Source organism: Carya illinoinensis, chromosome 11 (genome assembly GCF_018687715.1).
Source record: "Carya illinoinensis cultivar Pawnee chromosome 11, C.illinoinensisPawnee_v1, whole genome shotgun sequence".
NCBI lineage: Eukaryota > Viridiplantae > Streptophyta > Magnoliopsida > Fagales > Juglandaceae > Carya > Carya illinoinensis.
In genome coordinates, this window is record NC_056762.1 from 4,225,322 (window position 1) to 4,246,328 (window position 21,007).

The 21,007-nt window shown below is 32.8% G+C and overlaps 1 protein-coding gene across 1 annotated transcript; it reads left to right on the forward strand.

Annotated features, from left to right (window-relative positions):
• The first annotated feature begins 16,075 nt into the window (after positions 1-16,075).
• LOC122282766 (triose phosphate/phosphate translocator, non-green plastid, chloroplastic-like) lies at positions 16,076-20,268 on the forward strand. Its single transcript, XM_043094781.1, has 9 exons — positions 16,076-16,658; positions 17,341-17,463; positions 17,553-17,705; positions 18,238-18,323; positions 18,420-18,504; positions 18,699-18,818; positions 18,964-19,032; positions 19,714-19,843; positions 19,969-20,268. The coding sequence occupies exons 1-9, from the start codon at positions 16,260-16,262 to the stop codon at positions 20,037-20,039; spliced, it is 1,236 nt and encodes a 411-aa protein (XP_042950715.1). The 5' UTR covers positions 16,076-16,259; the 3' UTR covers positions 20,040-20,268.
• Positions 20,269-21,007: the final 739 nt, after the last annotated feature.

The following is a 21,007-nucleotide window of genomic DNA, read 5'->3' on the forward strand; positions in this document are numbered from 1 at the left end:
AATTGGTTTTTATGGCAATACACATGCATGTTTGAATACATGAAAATGAAAGCTTTTAATAGCTCATTTCCAGAACTCCTAGTACATGTTATAATGCATGCAGTTTTATAAACAAAGTTCTTATAATCATGTCATGCATCATCAGAAAACGTATGTGGATATTTCATTTTTTTAAACTGAGACAATACCAATTTGTCTAACTTCATAACTTTCTGTGGAAGAACCAATGAAACAAAACTATCTCATCATTTATCTTTCTCACGGTTATTGGAAGTGCTTATGGGGCATGGAGATGAGTTTTCATAACCCCCAATCATCTTCATACATGATGGTTGATCCTCTATGTAATACAAAAGGTATTGCTCAATAATCGGCACGTAAAGCTCATGCGTAGCTTATATACACATGAAACTCATGATATTTAGGTTAGACCGCACTTGAACCTTATGCATCACTGCATATATGGCACCATAAGATTTAGCGGCTCACTAAGATATAGCCTAGTTTGATTTTACAAACATTTTAAATTATCTCATCTCATTTCTCAACATCTAAATACCATTCAAATACAAAAAAATTTGCAATTTCAAATTTTTAAGTTTTTCATCTAATGCTCAATATAGTGTTGACTTTGCAAGATGTAATTGGATTAGTGATATGACAATGATAACTAGTTCAAGTTTTTCTTATCCATTATTATGTACTTCTCATTGAAGATCAAGGAATACTTTATGGTTTGTGACTGGTCTATTTGCGTTCAAACTAAAAAAATTAAACTTATATTTCTAAAGTGTACAATAGGTTGGACTATATGAGAGTCGTGACCCTAACCGGCATTTAATTAAGAGGAAGATTGGATTTACAGTTTTAGGTGAGCAAGGCAAGCAAAGATATGGGTGAGCGAGCTTATAAAACATGCATAAGCGTGTTCTTGGCTGGCAAAGCATGATACAAGTTAGCATTGAATGGGCAAATACCACATGAACTAAATTTGGATGGACAAGACGGTCTAGAAAAACACAAACATTGGGCAAGAGTTAGGTGAGCAATGCACATGGAGGGCAAAGATAGGAAGCGAACCATATTTTGATTTCAAGCGATAAAGAATGATAGGCAAGTAATAGAGGCAAGAGACACAATGAAAGAAAGATAAATGGATAAAGAGTTATGGGGCGAGCAAAACATTAGACGAGTAAGGTGTGGTAACTCAAGACTTAGATGCTTCGAAAAAATCTTTAGGATAGATTGCTTAGTGAGGCTTTCTAAGTAAATCGAATGTTGCATGTACTGACATATTGCATGACACAACACACTAAGCCTTTTGACACTGCACAACTTTATTGACAATGCATAGGACACCCATCACTGTTGAGGAAGGCTATATATAGATAGATGGACCTCACTTAATTCTTTTCACTTGGTTGACTGTCTCACCCGAGCACTCTTACACAACACCTTTCTTCTTAAAGAGAGAAATCGAGATGGAAGCCAAAAAAAAAAAGAAACCAACAAGTGTTTTGGAGAAGTCGTTCCTACGTCCAAGAACTTAAGTTAGACCACGCTTACCAAAATGAGCTTGTGGTAAAGAGAAACTATAAGTTACATTCAAATTGTGACCAAGATATTCTGTGTATGATTGTTATTTACCCAAACCTAGCATGATTTAGTTTAGCTGTAGACATATTTACATTGATTTAAATGATAAGTTGCTTATATATATTGATAAATTGTTACGACCCCAACCTAGAATGATGATTTTTCGTAGTGGAACTCTCATGCTCACTTTGTGGAGCATTTAAGAATGAAGTGGAGATCCTTGGGTTAATGACAAACAATTAATGTATCACATGGTAACAATCTCGAGACATATGTGTGCCTCTATAACTGGCGTAGGCTAGAGAAAACTTAAAAGTAAAGGACGTTTTGTGAAACCTTAAGTGTATAAAGTTCTTGATACAAAGTCACACTTTTGGATCGTTACCCATTGTGTGATGGTGATAAAGGTAGTCAGTTGTAAACTTAGGTTCATGATGGAGACTAGAGTGCACGGTTAACAAAGATAAAGTATGGTTTTAAGCTTATAAAGTTTTTAAAGAAAAGTACAGTAATAAAGTGTTAAAGTGTCATATGCATTTTTGTAAATATCTGTCATTGTATGTTTGTCATGAACATTAGTTCTATAAATACCTAATTGAGATTTTATAATCTCACGATCCCCTTTACACTCCTACTTCTCATAATCATAGATCTTTTTGTAGAGAAAGTAGGGTAGGACTAGGAAGAAAAGCAGACAAACTTTATACAGTATATTAAATAAGAAGTCATGGAAGTTGATCTTGTAATAATGGTACATTTTGAAGACCATACTTATGTATGTATTGTAAATAGTTGACAAATATTCAATTATAATATATAGTTTATAATATAGATATTTTGTAGTGATGATCAGTGGCGGACCCACATTTTGCTTGAAGGGGGCCATGACTTTTTGAAAATATAATATACCCCTTAGATTTTATACATAATTATATAGATATAGAAAATGACCCCTCCAAAAAAATTTATAATTTTCAGATGCTCTCTAAAAGTTTTTAAAATTTCAATATATCTAAAAATGTACCTCTCCAACTTTGTTCTCATAGTCTCAAAATTTTATTTAATTTCTATATATTATTTATTTTTAAGAATGTGACCCTCCAAAATTAAAATTAAAACTAAGTTTAAGAGAAATAACAAACTTATATATATATCCTAAAGTTTTTTAATATATAATATTGGGCTTCTTAATATGGAATCTAAAGTGAAAATATAAGAAAAATTATTTAAAATCCATGATCTACATGAAAATTAGTTGAGAAATTTTGTCCTCTAGACTTCATTAAGCAAGAAATGAATTTATTTAAACTCTCAATTATAACATTATATATTTAATGTGATATGAAAATATCTAGACTTTGTGTGAAATCTAATAAAGTAGCTTACATACTAGAACAAAATATGACATTCTAAAAGATCCCTTGATAGTTTATATGAATAAAATAAATTCTAAATATTTTATTACCAAAATAATAATCGATGAATATTATTTCATAAAACATTATTGTTAGAATCTAAAACAAATATTAAGTTGTGTTTAGAATTTTATTTCTACATGTATGTAGCAAATTACCAATATATAATTTTATATGTAGTTATGTTTTGATAATTTTTCAAACTCTTTTTAATTTATATAATAGAAATAATGTTGGGTAGTTTTAGAATGTGAAGTTTTGCTCACACCTTTTGAAAAAAGTAAGTAAATCAAAGCCCCACATGAAAAAATTATTTTTTAATAGTGGACCTTATTTTTTTTTTTTTCAAATGGAGTGCGTAACAATTATACGCCTCACGACTGTATCTAACATTACTCTTTATATAAATATGCCGAACAGTAAAAAAAAAGTTGGCAGTCCCTCAACACAATTGATGATTCTGCCACTGGTGATGATGAATGTTTATACTATGATGTAACCTATCTGCATGATATAAGCTTTATATTACCTTTTGGTGGCGATTATTGCATATTGCTAATAACATATTAGGTTCATACATATTAATTCTCATGAATGTAAGGGGTGTGTAACCATTATTATATATCTTGTTGCCTCAACTTCTATGAATTTCCAAATGGGAGCATAGGGCATCACAATATGATATTAGAGTATTACCTAGGGATTGTACCAGATATTAGGTTTGGAATGTTAGCATATTTAGGTTTGAACCGTATAGAATAATGTTAAAAATATTGAGTAATATGATTAGATATATATCTTCGTAGAGACTATGGCACGAAATAGAGAAACTAGATATCAACAACTTGAAGAACAAAGGTGGGAGGATGATCCACCAAGGGATGGAAATCATTTGATGGTAGATGCCATTAACAGGATGATGGAAATGATGAGGCATTAGCATGAACTATTTCAACGACAGTCACACGAACAACATGTGCAATATGAGCAATAACAATATCAACAAAGGGTGGAACCACAAGGTTGCACTTACAAGAAGTTTCTGATTTATCGGTATGCAAGTTTCATTGGAAATGAAAGACCCGTGAGGGCAAATAAATAGGTGTTGGATTTAGAGAGAACTTTTGATATCATTGGTCGAGGATCAGAAAGTGCAGTACGTGGGGTATATATTACAAGGAGAAGCCTATATCTGGCAAGATACCAAAATATAACTATTGGCAATGGAGTTAGGCAATTTGGCAATCTTAACATGGGAAAGATTTCAACAATAATTTAATAGCTGAATCTTACTTGAATCAGTGAAACAACAAAAGGCACGAGAGTTTGCCATTTTTGTGCAATGAGGGATGATAGTAAAGCAACATGCAATGAGGTTCATGGAGCTAGAAAGGTTTGCTCCACATTTAATCTCAACTAAAAAGATAATGGCACTAAAGTTTCAGGAATGACTTCAACCCAATATTTTGAGAATATATTTTAACCGAATAGATCTAAGTAGGTTTTGGAAGTCTGAGAACCAAAACTAAGCAGTTCATCTAGGAATCTGGAACTTTTGATGTCGGTTTGGTTTGATTTAGGTGCGATTAGGTTTTGAGAATTTTTGAAGTGAGAACCAAAAAAACATTCATATAACTAATTAACCAAATAAAAACTAAAAATAATTAGCCAAATAAATTGATTAATTTATTAAAAAATGTATTTAATAATGCCTAAAAAAACCTATTGAAAATCGCACATAACAACATTTCCAAGAAATAAAGCCAAAAGTCCAAAACATGTATATAAAAAAAGTAGCGAGCATAAAATCTAAAAAAATACACTACAACAATTGCAAATGCAATACCAAAGTGTAAAAGTGTAAGTCACTTCAAAATATGTAAAAATGTAGTTACAAAAAAAAAAATATTTATATGTTCATTATACAATATCATATAAGTAAGCATGTAACTTAATACGTAAGAATAAATAATAACATATTAATAACTTAATATTAATATTTATTTTTAAGAGAAAGTTTATATCAAGGAAACATAAATAATAATATTAAAATGTCATATTATATTAATTCTATAATATATATAATATGTATAACACATAATATACATAATATAAAAAATTAAAAAATATCTATCTTGTTTGGCGACCCACTTTGGTTTTCAAATCATGAAAATCAAGACTGAATTGATTTTTAGTTGGTTTTGGTTCATCGAATTTGAAATGAACCGAATCAATATTAAACCAGATCAAATTAATCAGTTTGATTTAGTTGTTTTTTTATTATATAATTTTAGGTATGCTTTATTTGCTCGGTTATTTGGTACATCTCATAAAAAGTTTTATATTGAGGTGCCTCATTGTGCATTTTTAAAAACTTTTTATATTGGATTTCTTGAGCTTAGATTTTTAACCATTTTATGGAATGATTGTGGCCTATCTTAGTTAGGAATATGTTTGGAGTAGGAATAACAATCCACCAACGGATAACTACAATTATTTGGAAATTGTGAGTTTTTACTAAAACTTATTTACTTAATTATAATATCTTTTCTCCCTTCTTATAATATATTTAGATTTGTATTACTATTGCTTTTGTGTATTAAATGTTTGTTATTCATATAGCTATTTTAAAGGAAATAGATTTTGTTATCCTGTTCATGCAATTGATGCTAATTTGTTGCCCAAATTAAAGATTATGCCTTCGTTTCCATACCTTTTTTAACACAGTTAAAACTTATATTTCTAATGTGTTCAACAAATCAGCCTCATTTTAGCAAGATGAAGGGATGCAGTGCAAAGAGAATTTTAGCAAACAGGGTTCTGTGACATTCTACAAACTTTTTTTATAGTGCATATTTCAAACTTGATAATAGATAAAATGATGAGATTATAGAAATTTTCCTACTAATTGGAGTGTGAGTGATTCGGTTTGGACCGTAAAAAACAACCAGATCGAATGGTTTTGTACAGATCAGACCAACAACGGATTTGATTGGTTTTGATCTTTATCTCTTGCAAAATTCGATAATCAGTTCGGTCTCAGGGTATGATTTTATTAAAATGAACCCCATCGAAACCAACCAAATCACTTACATACAATTTTTTATATGTATAACATATTATTTTATATAGTAGTTGTATAAGTAAATTATGTAATTCTCATGTAATCTATCACCATTGACCATATAAAATATAAAATAATATATTCTATCAATTAACTAATATATCATATGATAGTATATGTTATTATATGTAAATACATACTCTACTATTTATATCTAATTAAAGTAATTAGGTAATTTTCTTTTGAGATACCTAAATTGAAAGTAAGCATGAATAATTCGTAGACAATTAAATTATTTAATATTCATTAATCATATATAAAATGTTAAAATTTTAATATATGCCATTATGAATACTAAAGTATTAAGTTAGTAATTATTAACATTATAAATATAATTATAATTAATTTTTTTTTAATGAGTTAGTAAGGTTATTCACATTAAATAGCTCACTTAAACTAAATTTTACTAATTTAATTATTATTTTTTATTAATTTACTTGCCAAAACAAAACAAAAAAAGAAAAAAGAAAAAAATAGTTCTTAACTCATATGGACCAAATTGAACTGATTGGACCGATCGGATCGTTAGCTAATGATCCGATCCCGAAAAAGAGAGCATCGAACTTTTTGGTCCGTGATCCCCTAGGCTAGATTAGACCGATTACACCCCTAGTTACTGCACTGTTCATTCTAGTGTGGCCAATCAAGATGACTAATTTGAATTAGACTTGACTATTTAGTTCATATCAATGACTGAAATGGAAAATTAAAATGAGAAGTTTCCATATTTCATGACAATATATGATGAATCTCCTGAACAAGTTACTTTTGGATGTTTAGATGAGTTGAGTTGAGTTGAGCTGTAAATAATAGTATTTTATAGATCTCATTGAGATATGTATAACTTAAGTTGATATGAGTTTAATTTTGTTATAAAAACTTGAAAAATAGTGGGTCCCATCAATGATCGATTTGAGATGAGTTGAGTTTATTTTAACAATCAAACACATACAATCGGGAAAATAATTTTGAAATTGTCTTGTATAGCTGAAGATGTATCATATTCTCCATATGTCACCCATTAGAGTATAACCTCGTGGTCAAAGGGTGAGCTTTAAACTAGTTGTATACTCGGACATCTTGAGATTGATCTCCAATTAGGAGTTTCCATGGATTACCTGAAACATAGTCTTAGAGGATGGGGTTATGTAGCCGGGTTGACCCCCCAACAAATTCAAAGTGCCTTTAATTTGGTGAAGTTCTATGTCATCATCAAGAAAAAATAATTTTTGTTATTGTTGCTCATCTTATTTACCTTAATTATATTTTGTCATAATTAACTTCCTATTTTGTTAATAAGTATCTTCAGTGTCTTTAGGTTAATCTCATAGTGAATTGTAATTTGTCACAGTCCAAGTTATTTGTAGTATTGGTCCTTTAAACTGTGTGTAACGCTCCAATGGAAGATTTAAACTATATAATCTATACTATAAAAAGATTAGTTAATGATATAGTCAGAGACCCATTGAAACATTATGAAAAGTATGAACTTCACTTTCCTAAAATCTCAAATAATGTGAGATCCTATACACCACTTACCCTTACACATCATATGGGGTATCACAATCTCTCCCTTTAAATTCTCAACATTTTTGTCGGGCCAGTTCATCATAAGTGGTACGACTCATGTCCTACATTTCTGATTGAAATAGATTTTAATGATATTTATAACACTCTAATGGAAGACCCAAATTATATAACCTATATTCCAAAAATACTAGGCAATGATATAATTGGAGACCCATTGGAACAATATAAAGAGTAACAACTTCTCATTCTCAAACAATGTGGAATCCCCCACACGCAACTTATCCTTACACATCATATGGGATATCTCAATGTGGGAAGTGACCATACATCTACCATAAAGTAAAATATGTTTGCGGATAGAAAAATTGTCTTATATCTCTAAATAGTATCTTCACTCAAGATAAAACTAGTAAATTAGGAAGTATTTTGTCCATAAAAAAACAAAAATGAAGAAAAATGAAAATCAAAACTCAGGAAAGTATTCTGAATCCTTACCTTGAATTAATTGGGTTGAAACTTTCGCACGAAGAGGATGAACGCAACCTTATGTATTACTTATGCAAGTGAAAGTATGAATGTTGTGCTCCCTCTTATCTTTTCACTTAATGATAATCGTGTTAGAAAATAAAATATAATAAAAAATGAGATGGAGAAGAGAGACAAATACTTTGATGTCTACATCTTTCTTATTCTTAATTGTCAGTATATACATAACATCTGTTCTTACTTATAGATGAATGAAGTCACATGAATGGAAATACAATAAATTAAAGATACTAATTGATTTCTTCAATAAACTAAATATGATAGAGAATTCTTCATATTATCATACATGGAGGGGTCAATATTGAAATGGTCCATATTAGAGCCCAAGGTCCACTACCCTTAAAAGGATAACTACTCAAGGGAGCCGTGTAGCTTAATACAGGCTTAGCTGCTCTACTTATTATGAGGGATAAATCCCTAGCCTATGAATATTCATGATGTGGTGATTAGATAATTCCGATACATTAGGGATAAGCCTTTTAATGGCCAAGCATTACATAATGTTAATCTGTTTATGACATTTATCCAATGAACCTCTATGTCTATATATATGTGTAACAGGTAACTCTTGATCATTCTGATTACATATTCTTGAATTGTTATCTATCCCTAGTTACTGACTTAAGCAGCAGAGTTGTCACAGGCACATAGTGCCACCCTCACAGTGAGTTGTAGGTTGACGATCACGTTTGGTAGTAGAACACGTCCTTTACAATATATATTATAATATTATGAATATATTTTATCAAAGTACGGTAATATTTTAACAAATCTGAAAAATGAGATTGATTGGCAAAAAGAAGACTTTGCTCAATATATTAAACTTTCGGTAATAGCCTAATCCAGGAATCAGCTTATGGTGTCGTAAACATATCTGATCTTAATAATATCTGTATTTTTCTTCAAGGTAAAAGAGTCAGAAGTAATGTTCTATCCTTTGTTATGGGTGGAATCATCACTTTGAAGCCGACTTTTGGAAATCAGTTGGTGCTAGACTTGAGACTTTTCTTTAAACTACAACTTTACAACCAATTCTTCATTGTTCTAATTGAAATAGTAAGACCTTCCTCAAGGATGCAAGGGAGCTGAAGCAAAGACACAAGGTTTCTTTTCCGAGTGCCATAGAAAATGGAATTGATAGGAAGTTGTGAATGAGCTTGAAAAAGAGAATACGAATCACAAGAACAAGCAACTAGTGGGGAGAATAAAGCAGGTTGCAACTCTTTTTAATTAAAAAATGGTTTTGGAAATTTAGTCTTCATGAAGAAACAGATAAAGTTAAGGAAGTTTGTGTCTTCTTGTTACCTTCTAGGCATCTGTGTCTCTATAAGGATTGTGGACAGTTATTGATGTTTTTCCTGTCTGTCATGCAAGGAAGAATGCATACCTTAAGAAGTGTAATAATATCAAGATATACATCTACACTTGTATTTGTCATTACACCATATTGCAATCAATTTCATTTATTAACGTTTTCATGTTCATAGGTGTTGAAGATATGCCAAGCTTTTCACCTCAATGACTTGCCCTTCTTCCATGTATTTGTATTTCATTGGTTAAATGGCAATTTTGTAATATTGGTTAAATGGCAAACTTGTAATTATTTAGTTTTATATATAAAGGTAAGTGTGCCTTTCGTGAATGTATTAGTCTGAACTTTTCACTTTTTACGTTCTAGGAGCCGCCATTACCTGGAGAGAAACAGAGAGTTTTTTCGAACCCTAGTTTCATCAAGATTAAGGGTGGGTTTTAGTATTGAGAAGTGTTGAGGAGAGTTGTGAATAGTAATAAAAAGTAAGTAAAAAGTAATAATAAAGTAATAAATAGTAATGAAAGATAGGTAAAAAGTAATGAACAGTAGTAAAAGTAGGTGAAAAGTAATAATAAAGTAATGAACATTAGTGAAAAGTGTTGAGGAGAGTTGATGTATTCTTGGTACCCAAACACACCTTAAATCAGCACTTGAAGTGAAAATCAAGTGTAAGGAATGTGTAATTTTATTAGAGGATAATACGAGGAAGCCACTTCTTATTTTGTGCGGTGAGAAATGGTTGTAAGTGATTGCAAAACTCTATTTTGAAGCATTATTCAATAATAAAGACTTATAGATTGTTCCTGCCGTGGATGTAGACCCTTAGGGTCGAACCACGTAATTTCTTGTGTTGATTTTATATTTCTTTTATTATTCTTGCTTTTATTTTCATCTTGCATGAGTATATACTGTGATTTCAAATTTCTAAAGTATTTAAAATAGAAAACGAAACTGATTACGTTAATCATATAATTTCTTGGAGTTTTGATTGTCTTTTGTTCAAATTAATTGCATATTACAATCAGTTTCATTAATTTGGTTATTTGAGTATTTGTTAGTGAGAGGGCTGAAAATATAACAAGTGGTATCAAAGCCAGGTTTGATGGGGACTGCGAGGTTTGATATCAAAAAGTTTGATGGAAAAATGACTTTGGATTGTGGAGGATCAAGATGAAAGCCCTTCTCACTCAACAGGATCTCCAAGAAGCTCTTCTTGGAGAAAAAAAAAAATGGAATCTGTTGAAGAGAAGGATAAGAAAGAAATCTTGAGGAAGGCTCACAGTGCACTCATTCTTTCTCTCGGAGACAAAGTTCTGAGGAAGGTAGCTAACGAAGACACCGTTGCTGAAATCTGATTGAAATTAGAGAGTCTCTACATGACAAAATCTCTGGCCAACCGACTGTACAAGAAAATAAAACTCTACACATTCAAGATGTCTGCAGGTATATCGATCTCTAACCATCTCGATTCTTTTAATAAGATTATTTTAAATTTGGTTAATATTGATTTTAAAATTGATGATGAAGATCAAATAATTTTATTGTTGAGTTCTCTGGATAATACTTATGCTAGTTTGAATGAGACCATGATGTATGAGAGGGAAACACTAACCTTGGATGAGGTTCAGGCCGTATTACACTTTAAAGAATTACAAGCCATGTCTGAAATAAAATCTGAAGCTGGGGAGGGCTTGACTGTGAGGGCCGGGAAAGCTGAAAAAAGAGGTCAAAAGGGAAAGAATAGTAAAAACAATATTAGAGGTAGGTCTAAGTCTAAAAAGAAGCAATTAAAATGCTTTCTGTGTCACAAAGATGGGCATTTCAAAAGAGATTGACCCTATAAGAGATCTAACAAAGGAAATGAGTCTAAGGAGGAGGGGGATGCCTCGGTTGTGAGTGATGGATATGAGAGTGCCAAAGTTCTAAATGTGTCCGATGTTGATTTAGGAAAAGAATGGATCCTTGATTCAGGATGTTCTTTTCACATGTGTCCTAATAAAACATGGTTTGAAACTTTCATGAGTTTAGATGTGGGCTTTGTGATGCTTGGTAACAATAAGTCTTATAAAATTCAGGGTATAGGGTCGGTGAGACTAAGGCTTCATGATGGTATTGAAAAACTCTTAACTGAGGTTAGATATATACTTGAATTAAAAAGGAACATAATCTCACGAGGTGTGTTAGACCTATCTGGGTACACTTTTAGATCTAAATCTGGATCTTTGAGGGTTGCTAAGGGTTTACTTATCGTGATGAAATGAGTCATTAAAAATGGCTTGTATACTTTCATTTGGAAAACTGTTATAGGTGAGGTTTTGTCTATCATAGAGAAGGGAGATGATAGGATTATTCTATGGCACAAAAGGTTAGGTCACGTGAGTCACAAGAGACTGTTAGAACTCCATAAAAAGGGGTTGTTAGGTAAGAAAAAATTGAAAATTTTACCTTTTTGTGATGATTGCATCATTGGGAAAGCTAAAAAGGTAAGTTTTAAAATAGCCACTCACACTACAAAACAAACCTTGGACTATGTGCACTCGGACTTTTGGGGTCCAGCTCGGGTCAATTCACATGGAAGGGGAAGTTATTTCCTCTCTATAATTGATGACTATTCCAGAAAAATGTGGCTGTATATTCTTAAAATTAAGAGTGACACTTAAGAGAAATTCAAGGAATGGAAGAAATTGGTAGGAACTCAAGGAGGAAGGAATGTTAAGAAATCAAGAACTGATAATGGGCTTGAGTATCTCTCAAAGGAATTCAATCAGTTCTGTAAGAAGGAGGGTATGACTAGGCATAAAATAGTAAGAAGACTCCTCAAGAAATGTGGACTGGAAAACCTTCTAACTATGACTACTTGAGGGTGTTGGGGTATATTGCATATTCTGATACCTGAATTGACAAATTGGAACCAAAAGCTATGAAATGTATCTTTGTAGGATACCCCGAGGGAGTAAAAGGGTACAAATTTTGGATTGATGAGCCAATGATACAAAAATGTATCATTAATAGAGGTGTGGTCTTTAATGAACATGAAATGGCTCGAGTTAAAACTAAAAGACTTGAACCCACTCAGGATACTAACTCAAAGAAGATACATTTTGAGGTAAAGCAACCTGACAATAATTTGAAGAAATTAGAAGGTCAGGATGCTGATACTCAAACTTCCACTTTAGATGATGAGGACCAAAATGGAGTTAGTTCATACAACTTGGTCAGGGATAGAAAAAAGAGGGCTATAAAACCCCCCATTAGCTATGGTCAAGTTTAGCTGACTACTTTTGCTTTGACCATAGTAGATGAAGTTGTAGAAATAGATCCTAGATCCTACAAGGAAGCCATGGAAAGTATTGAGTCTCATAAATGGATACAGGCCATGGATGAGGAAATGGATTCTTTGAAAAAGAATCATACTTGGAAAATGGTTGTTAAGCCTGAAAAGGCTAAACTGGTAGGGTCTAAATGGATCTACAAAAGGAAAGAATGCATACCAGGAGTTGAGGGTCCTAGGTATAAGGCTAGGTTGGTAGCAAAGGGATTCACTCAAAGGGAACTGATAGATTTTAATGAAATTTTTTCACCTGTTGTTAAACATAGTTCAGTAAGGTTAATTATTTCCTATACTGCTTATGAAGATTTACATTTAGAGCAATTATATGTAAAAATAGCTTTCTTGCACGGTGAACTAGAAAAGACTATTTACACTGATCATGTCTGTTTACTTAAAAAATCATTGTATAGACTTAAACAGTCCCCAAGGTAATGGTACAAAAGATTTGACTCTCATTTGTTAGACAATGAGTTTAAAATGAGTCATTATGATAGCTGTATGTATTTTAGGCATTTTAGGAACCACATTATCTACCTACTCTTGTATGTAGATGACATGCTTGTAGCATGTAGTGATGTCAATCTAATTGAAGAAGTCAAGTGTATATTGAAAATAGAATTTGAGATGAAGGAACTTGGGCAACCTAAGGTGATATTAGGTATGGAAATAGTTAGAGATAGGAAAAGAAGACTTCTCTATCTATTTCAAGAAAACTATATCACCAAGATCCTCAATAAGTTTGGTATGTCTAATTTAAAACATGTTAGCACACCAATAGGACAACATTCAAAACTGTCCATAAGTCAAGCCCCTAAAACCAAGGAAGACATTAGATTTATGCAAAGTATACCCTATGCAAGTATGGTGGGAAGCATCATGTATGCTGTCGTGTGCTCTAGACCTAACTTAACTTATGCTGTTAGCATGACAAGTAGGTTTATGAGTAACCCTGGGAAGCCACATTGGTATGCTATAAAGTGGGTATTACAGTACTTAATTGGAACACAGTGTCTAGGTTTGAGGTTTGGAGGGGATGTGCAACAAGAGAGTGAGTTAGAGGAATTTGTGGATTTTGACTATATTGCTAATTTGGATACCAGAAAGTCTTTGTCTGAGTATGTATTTACAGCATTTGGAGGGGCTATCAGTTAGAAACCTAATTTACAATTTGTAGTTGCTCTATCAACAACTGAAGCTGAATATATTGCTATGACAGAAGCAATAAAAGAGGCTATGTGGTTAAATGGTTTTTCACATGAGTTAGGCATATTTAAAGGGGTTATCACAGTGATAACCAAAGCACTATATATCTTGCCAAGAATTCAGTATACCACGAAAAATCTAAACACATAGACATTTGACTTCATTTTGTAAGAGATGTAATAGCATCTGGAGATGTTAAAGTAGAAAAAGTTCTAACTGAGGAAAACCCTTCTGATATGATGAAAAAATTCCTACCAGCTACCAAGTTTGGGCATTGCCTAAATTTGATTAATATGGGGAGCTATTAGAGCTCGGATTACTTTACAGGATTGGTCTAGAGGAAGAAGAAGATCACTTTGTTAGGATAAAAGACTTGACAAGGTGGAGATTTGTTGAAGATATGCTAATCTTTTCACCTCAACGACTTGTCGTTTTTTCATATATTTGTATGGAAAAATCTATTTGTCATCCTCACACTTCACACATTACACTTATTTTAATTTTTTTTTCATTTTTTCTATAATAAATATGTAGTGTGTGGATGATAAATAAAATAATTTAATTAGTTTAATAAGAATAAAATAAAATAAAAAATAAAAAAATAAAAAATAATATTTTAATATATAAAGTGTGTGGTGTAGGATGATGTGTAGCATTTCTCTATTTGTATTTCATTAATGGCAATTTTGTAATATTGGTTAAATGGTAAACTTGTAATTATTTAGTTTTATATATAAAGGCAAGTGTGCCTTTCATGAAGGGATTAGTCTGAACTTTTCACCTTTTACGTTCTTAGAGAAGTCATTGCCTGGAGAGAAACGGTGAGTTTTTTCAAACCCTAATTTCATTCAGATTAAAGCAGCACTTGAGGTGAAAATCAAGTACAAGGAATGTGTGGTTTCGTTAGAAGATAATACGAGGAAGCCACTCCCTATTTTGTGCGTTGAGAAATAGTTGTAAATAATTGTAAAACTCTATTTTGAAGCATTCTTTAATAATAAAGACTCCTAGACTATTTCTGCCGTGGATGTAGACCATTAAGGTCGAATTACATAATTTCTTATATTGATTTCATATTTCTTTTATTATTCTTGCTTTTATTTTCATCTTGCATGAGTATATACTGTGATTTCAGTGTTTAAAATAGAAAACTAAATTGATTACGTTAATCATATAATTTCTTAGAATTTTGGTTGTCTTTTGTTTAAATTAATTGCATATTACAACTAATTACATTAATTTAGTTATTTGAGTATTTATTTGTGAGAGGGTTGAAAATATAACAATAAGATTTATAGCTTGTGGAATGGAGCTGCTGAAATTCCAGAGTTTCCATTCCAAGATGCATTTTATTTTATCTTTCTTAAATAAAGCTCATTTGTTTCTCATTCTTCTAAAATGGGTATGTTCTGTTACTGTGATAGATCCTATTCCAACGGATCAAAAAAGCAAATGGAAAAGAAGAGAAAGCATGTTGATATCAGAGATCTTATTACTGTAATTTTGATATAGATATTGGCAGTCATGCAATGAAAGAACATGCCTTTATATCGAAACCTTATCACAATGCCTTCATAGGTTATACACATAAATATCTATAAACCAAAAAGATTGGCCGATCAGCTTCAAAATGACAGCGACAAAGACACACAGACACTAACAAGTCTCAACTAACTTTCCTTTTGTTTAATGCCTGGCGTGGGGTAAAGTAATCGAAAAAGAGGTCCTTTTTGCTTTAATCCTTATGGTTCACTCCCAAAGCGTTAGATTCATGCGTATAAGAGGAATGCTCGAAGTAAGATGATTCTAAATTCTAATTAATTGGCGGTGGCCCGGTTGTCGGAAACGACAGTCCCACTCCCACCCAGGTGGCAGGCTGCAGCAGCCTATTTCTCCACCAACTCCCCTGCCGTCCCACGTGTGCCAATAAAACATGGCGAACGTTAACAACACAACAAAAAATTAAAATTTATATTAATTAATTATTTAAAAAATATATAAAAAGTAGAATCGGGGAAGGAAGAATATGCGAGCATTTTGATTTTTCATTTCCTTTTCTGTCCTTCACGTCCTCTTCTCTGCACACAGGCACTCCCACTGTTTACTGTTCCACCAACCTCAGCTGCCTTGGCGGACTTTCCAAAGCCCCCCCCCGACCTCACGCTCGCTCGCATTCTGAGATCTCAACCTTTGCCCTCGAAAATGCAGAGCACGGCGTTCACTCTCTCGCCCTCGCTCCCTCTACCAACGAAGACTCGCAGGCCTTCGAACCCGACCTTTTACCCTAGGTCATTCGACCCCGTGCGCGCCTCTTCCTCTTCCAATCCCCGCGATCTCTCCCTCTCCCCCAATGTCTCCTTCTCCTCTCCTCACATGCCTCGCCGATCCTGGTTTCTGTCCCCGTCTTCCCCGTTCAAGATCAGGCCTTGGACCTCGGCCCCAGCGCCTGATTCCGATCCACGAACGAGTAGTTTCGAGGTTAGGGCTGCCTCGGTGCCCGAGAGCGTGGAGCACAGCAGCATATGGAAGACGTTGGAGCTCGGAGCGTTGTTTGGCCTCTGGTACCTCTTCAACATCTACTTCAACATCTACAACAAGCAGGTTCGCGCTCCGGTCTTTTGTTTTCCGGAATTTGGGGCTTTTTTGGATTGGTTGAGTTTCTTATGAAGTTGATTTAGTTTTGACAATCGAGTGAATGTGTTGCTATTGCTCTGTTGGCGATGTTTTTCGAAGTTGCCGGTGGTGATTATGCATTTCGTGGGTTTGAGTGTGATTCTTTATTGGTTTTGGGAGGATGGATTTCTTTGACACTGTTAGCTTTGAATGTCGAAATTTGCGGAAATGTTAATTTGTGTTAGATAACTTAGCCAATGAAGCCAAATAACGTGATGAATATTTTTGCCTTGTTGGTAAAAGACTTACTGGGTTGTGTAAATTAATGAAACTTTTTTTTTTCTTAGTACTCTTTCTTGATGGAAAGTGTTCTGAGAAAGATCTCTTTGAGAGCCAGAAGTAATTTTTTTTAATCAGCTGAGAGGAAAAAATAAATAATATAGATTAACTCATTTTATCTGAGACTCTGAGCTCTGTTTGTAGTTGATATTTCTTAATGGCAAGACCGTAAGAAGCTTAACTTCTCAGAGAATCGAAATTAAGATTAACCTTGCTGCTTCAGCCTCAGATCATATTGAAATATTTCAGTTCAATTATCCACTTGACTATAGATTATTGCACTTGATTTTAGTAAGAGTGTGGATCATTGTTTGTATTTTTTTGTTAACAGGTTTTGAAGGTGTACCCATACCCCATAACTGTCACTGCTGTTCAGTTTGCCGTTGGTACTGTACTCGTTTCACTCATGTGGGGTCTTAATCTCTATAAAAGGCCAAAAATTAGCGGTTCACAGGTATTTCAGATCATGTGGAGGTTTTAGGATCTAATATACGGGAATTGATTCCATGTTGTGATTCTTATTTTTATGCGACTTCTTGCCAGCTTGCTGCTATACTGCCACTGGCATTGGTGCACACGTTAGGGAACCTTTTCACAAATATGAGTCTTGGAAAAGTTGCAGTGTCATTCACTCACACGATCAAAGCTATGGAGCCCTTCTTCTCAGTTGTCCTCTCTGCTATGTTTCTTGGAGAGGTGCGGATTTCCTTTTCTTTTTTGTCCCCATATATTAATTTGGATCACCAAGATGCCCTGGTAGAAATAGACATTAAGCTTATTGACTGTATGGTTCTGCAAATGATAACATTGACATCTATAATGCCCATTAACATTTCCTTTTTGTTCTTAATTTGTGAAGATGATTTCTACTTATAAAATAAATAATTGCGAAAAGGAAAAATCTTCTTGTCATCCTCACACTTCACACACCACACTTATTTTAATTTTTTTTTCATTTTTTCTATAATAAATATGTAGTGTGTGGATGATAAATAGAATAATTTAATTAGTTTAATAAGAATAAAATAAAATAAAAAATAAAAAAAATAAAAAAATAATATTTTAATATATAAAGTGTGTGGTGTGGGATGATGTGTAGCATTTCTCTTGTGTAAATGATTTATGGTTTTGGTTGAATTCATAACTTGTAAGAATTGTTGATGATAATTACATGAGTATCATTCATCAATCGGTTCCAACTCTAGATGTTATCTTCATGCTTAATCAGATGCCCACTGCATGGGTGGTTGCTTCCCTTATGCCAATTGTTGGTGGAGTGGCACTGGCATCAGTCACTGAGGCCTCTTTTAACTGGTATGATATATCTGCCGATAATCTTGTTTAGAGTTTAATATTACTCAAGTTATCCTTAGACATGAAATATGATCTTACCATTATATTTTGGAGAAGGGCTGGATTCTGGAGTGCAATGGCTTCCAATTTGTCAAACCAATCTCGTAATGTCCTTAGCAAAAAGGTCATGGTTAATAAAGAGGTAGTCCTCATTCTCCAGATTCATATCTTATTAATTGTTTTGGTTTTATGTATTGATTGTCAAAAACTATGCAACAGTTGCATGCATTTGGTCTGTCATACTGCATTCTGCAGTTGATTTTTTTTTTTTTTTTTTTTTTTTTTTTTTTTTCCTGTTTTGAATTTGTGCATCACCATTTCCTTATCCATTTGCAGGAATCTTTGGACAACATTACTCTCTTCTCAATAATAACTGTAATGTCCTTTTTCTTGTTATCTCCTGTGGCTATCTTAATGGATGGTGTCAAGTTTACTCCTGCATACCTCCAATCAGCTGTGAGTGTTCTTTTATAGGTATCTGTGAGTAATTTATTAATTGCTAAAAGCTGCTACAAATTGTTTAATCTTGATTTTACTCAGCGAAATGATCTTTAATGGATGGGTTTACCGATTAATTTGGATATATCATATTCCTTACCAGGGATTAAATGTTAAACAAGTATACACCAGGTCTCTTTTGGCTGCACTCTGCTTCCATGCCTATCAGCAGGTGAGGCCTTTTCCATACTCTGGCCTTTCTTGTTTCCTTTTCCAAACTATTTTGTATTATATTTGTAAATTATGGCCTTTATAGAATTCTGTGCTTATATTCAAAGTTTCCATCATTGTTCTTTTTAGATATTGGAGTTAAGTGCAAAAATAATTATTGGAATCAATTGCTGGACAGGGAGCTTCTCATGAGCATTCATATCTTGTTTTGGGATTGTTTAGATTCATTTTTAAGTTTAAATCAGTGCTGCTGCTATTCTCTCAAACTATGTGCATATAATTATTTCACCCAAACTATGATGTCTCAGTTCTTAGAAACTCAATGCTGGAGCATCTTACCGAGTCAGTAATCCCCTTGTACATTACCGTGATATATGAGTTCTTAGAAATTCAAAGCTGGAGCATCTTACTGAGATAAATCCTATAGCGCATAAAAGAGAGAAGGGGGATATAAGTCAACATAGCATTTCCTTTGCAAAAAGCAATTTTAGCAATATTTGAGTAGTTTTTCAATAGAAAGAGAGAGAAAAGGGAGAAAATCACTGGATGCTAGGCAGTACCCTTCTAAAGCTTTGAACTTGAAATGGCCTTCGCTTCCTCATTGTCATCATTTTTTTTTTTTTTTGGATCCACTTTGATCCATACGAGAAACAGTGCTAACTTAATGAGTTGAACTGTGCAGGTTTCCTACATGATATTGCAGAGGGTATCGCCTGTAACCCACTCCGTCGGAAATTGTGTAAAGCGAGTGGTGGTTATAGTCAGCTCTGTCCTCGTTTTCAAAACGGCCGTCTCTCCCATCAACACTTTTGGTAAGTTACTTGCGTGATAGTTGAAACTTGGAAAAATAGTGTCAAAATTATTTGAAGTTTGCTGGACTATACTACTACCCTTGCTATCCATTCATAGAGATCCTTTTGCCTTGGATTTGACGCAGGCACTGGAATTGCTCTTGCCGGAGTCTTCTTATATTCACGGGTGAAGCGCATTAAGCCAAAGAAAGCTTGAGTTTTTTGGACAACTTTTTGCTGATAAATTGTGTTGTTAGATGGTAAGTTATTGCATTCAATAATTTGTTTCTAGGTCAGGCCTGGAACTAGAAGTTTCAAAGTTGGTTCTTTTATGGTAAGTAGCTAATTTTTGTGGACCACGAGCAACCGATTCTTCTCCCAATTAATAGGTGTGAAAGACATATTCCACACAATTACTCAAAGAAAAGCCGACTAACGCAGATCCAGTCAGCAGTGTGATGCATTTACAGCCATTCATTTTATCTAAAATCATTAATTATTAAAGTTGCTTAGAGTAGATATATATTTATTTTTCTTACTTATCAAAAATATATATTTATTATATATGTTCGTAGGTGGCATGATAATGAGTTATCACTCATGAAAGCGAACTGAGTCACAACCATGCTCTTGCATTTTATAAAACTTGAGACCAAGCATTCCAAGTCTTGTTGCCCCTTTAAAGATATCAAAGATATTTTCAGTTGGAAAGTACTCCAATTATAAATAGATTTTATAAAAATAAGAAATTATAAAATGATATATTTGTAAGAGATGCATTGAATTTATTTTATAATAAAAATAATTTTACAATATGATGTATCATATTAAGTTTGCTGTTTGTGAGTTTATTTAATTTTATAAAATCTCTTTATAATTCAAACATTTTTTGGAAAAGTTATTCTAAAACATATATATGTAACAAATAATTAATTTTTTTTTTTCATTCTCACTTTGGATTAAAAGAATAAAGAAAAGAAAATGCTAGAAACAGTAAATATAAATTTAACAACTTGTAATGCATTAGGCTAGCATTATAATAAAAAGAAAATTCTATTTATTATCTATTTTATTATTCTGTTCTAAGCATCTTGATATAAAATGATTAGTCTAAGAGTGAGGCATAATAATATTATCAAATCATTTAATACCATATTATAGAACCGTGAGATAATGATAATAAAA

Excerpts from the sequence above, each read along its gene's own strand:
- LOC122282766 (XM_043094781.1), top strand. The coding sequence starts at position 16,260 with ATGCAGAGCACGGCGTTCACTCTCTCGCCCTCGCTCCCTCTACCAACG. Across the intron at positions 17,706-18,237 it reads CTGCTATGTTTCTTGGAGAG|ATGCCCACTGCATGGGTGGT; the intron begins GTGCGGATTTCC and ends ATGCTTAATCAG. Across the intron at positions 18,505-18,698 it reads AGGTCATGGTTAATAAAGAG|GAATCTTTGGACAACATTAC; the intron begins GTAGTCCTCATT and ends ATCCATTTGCAG.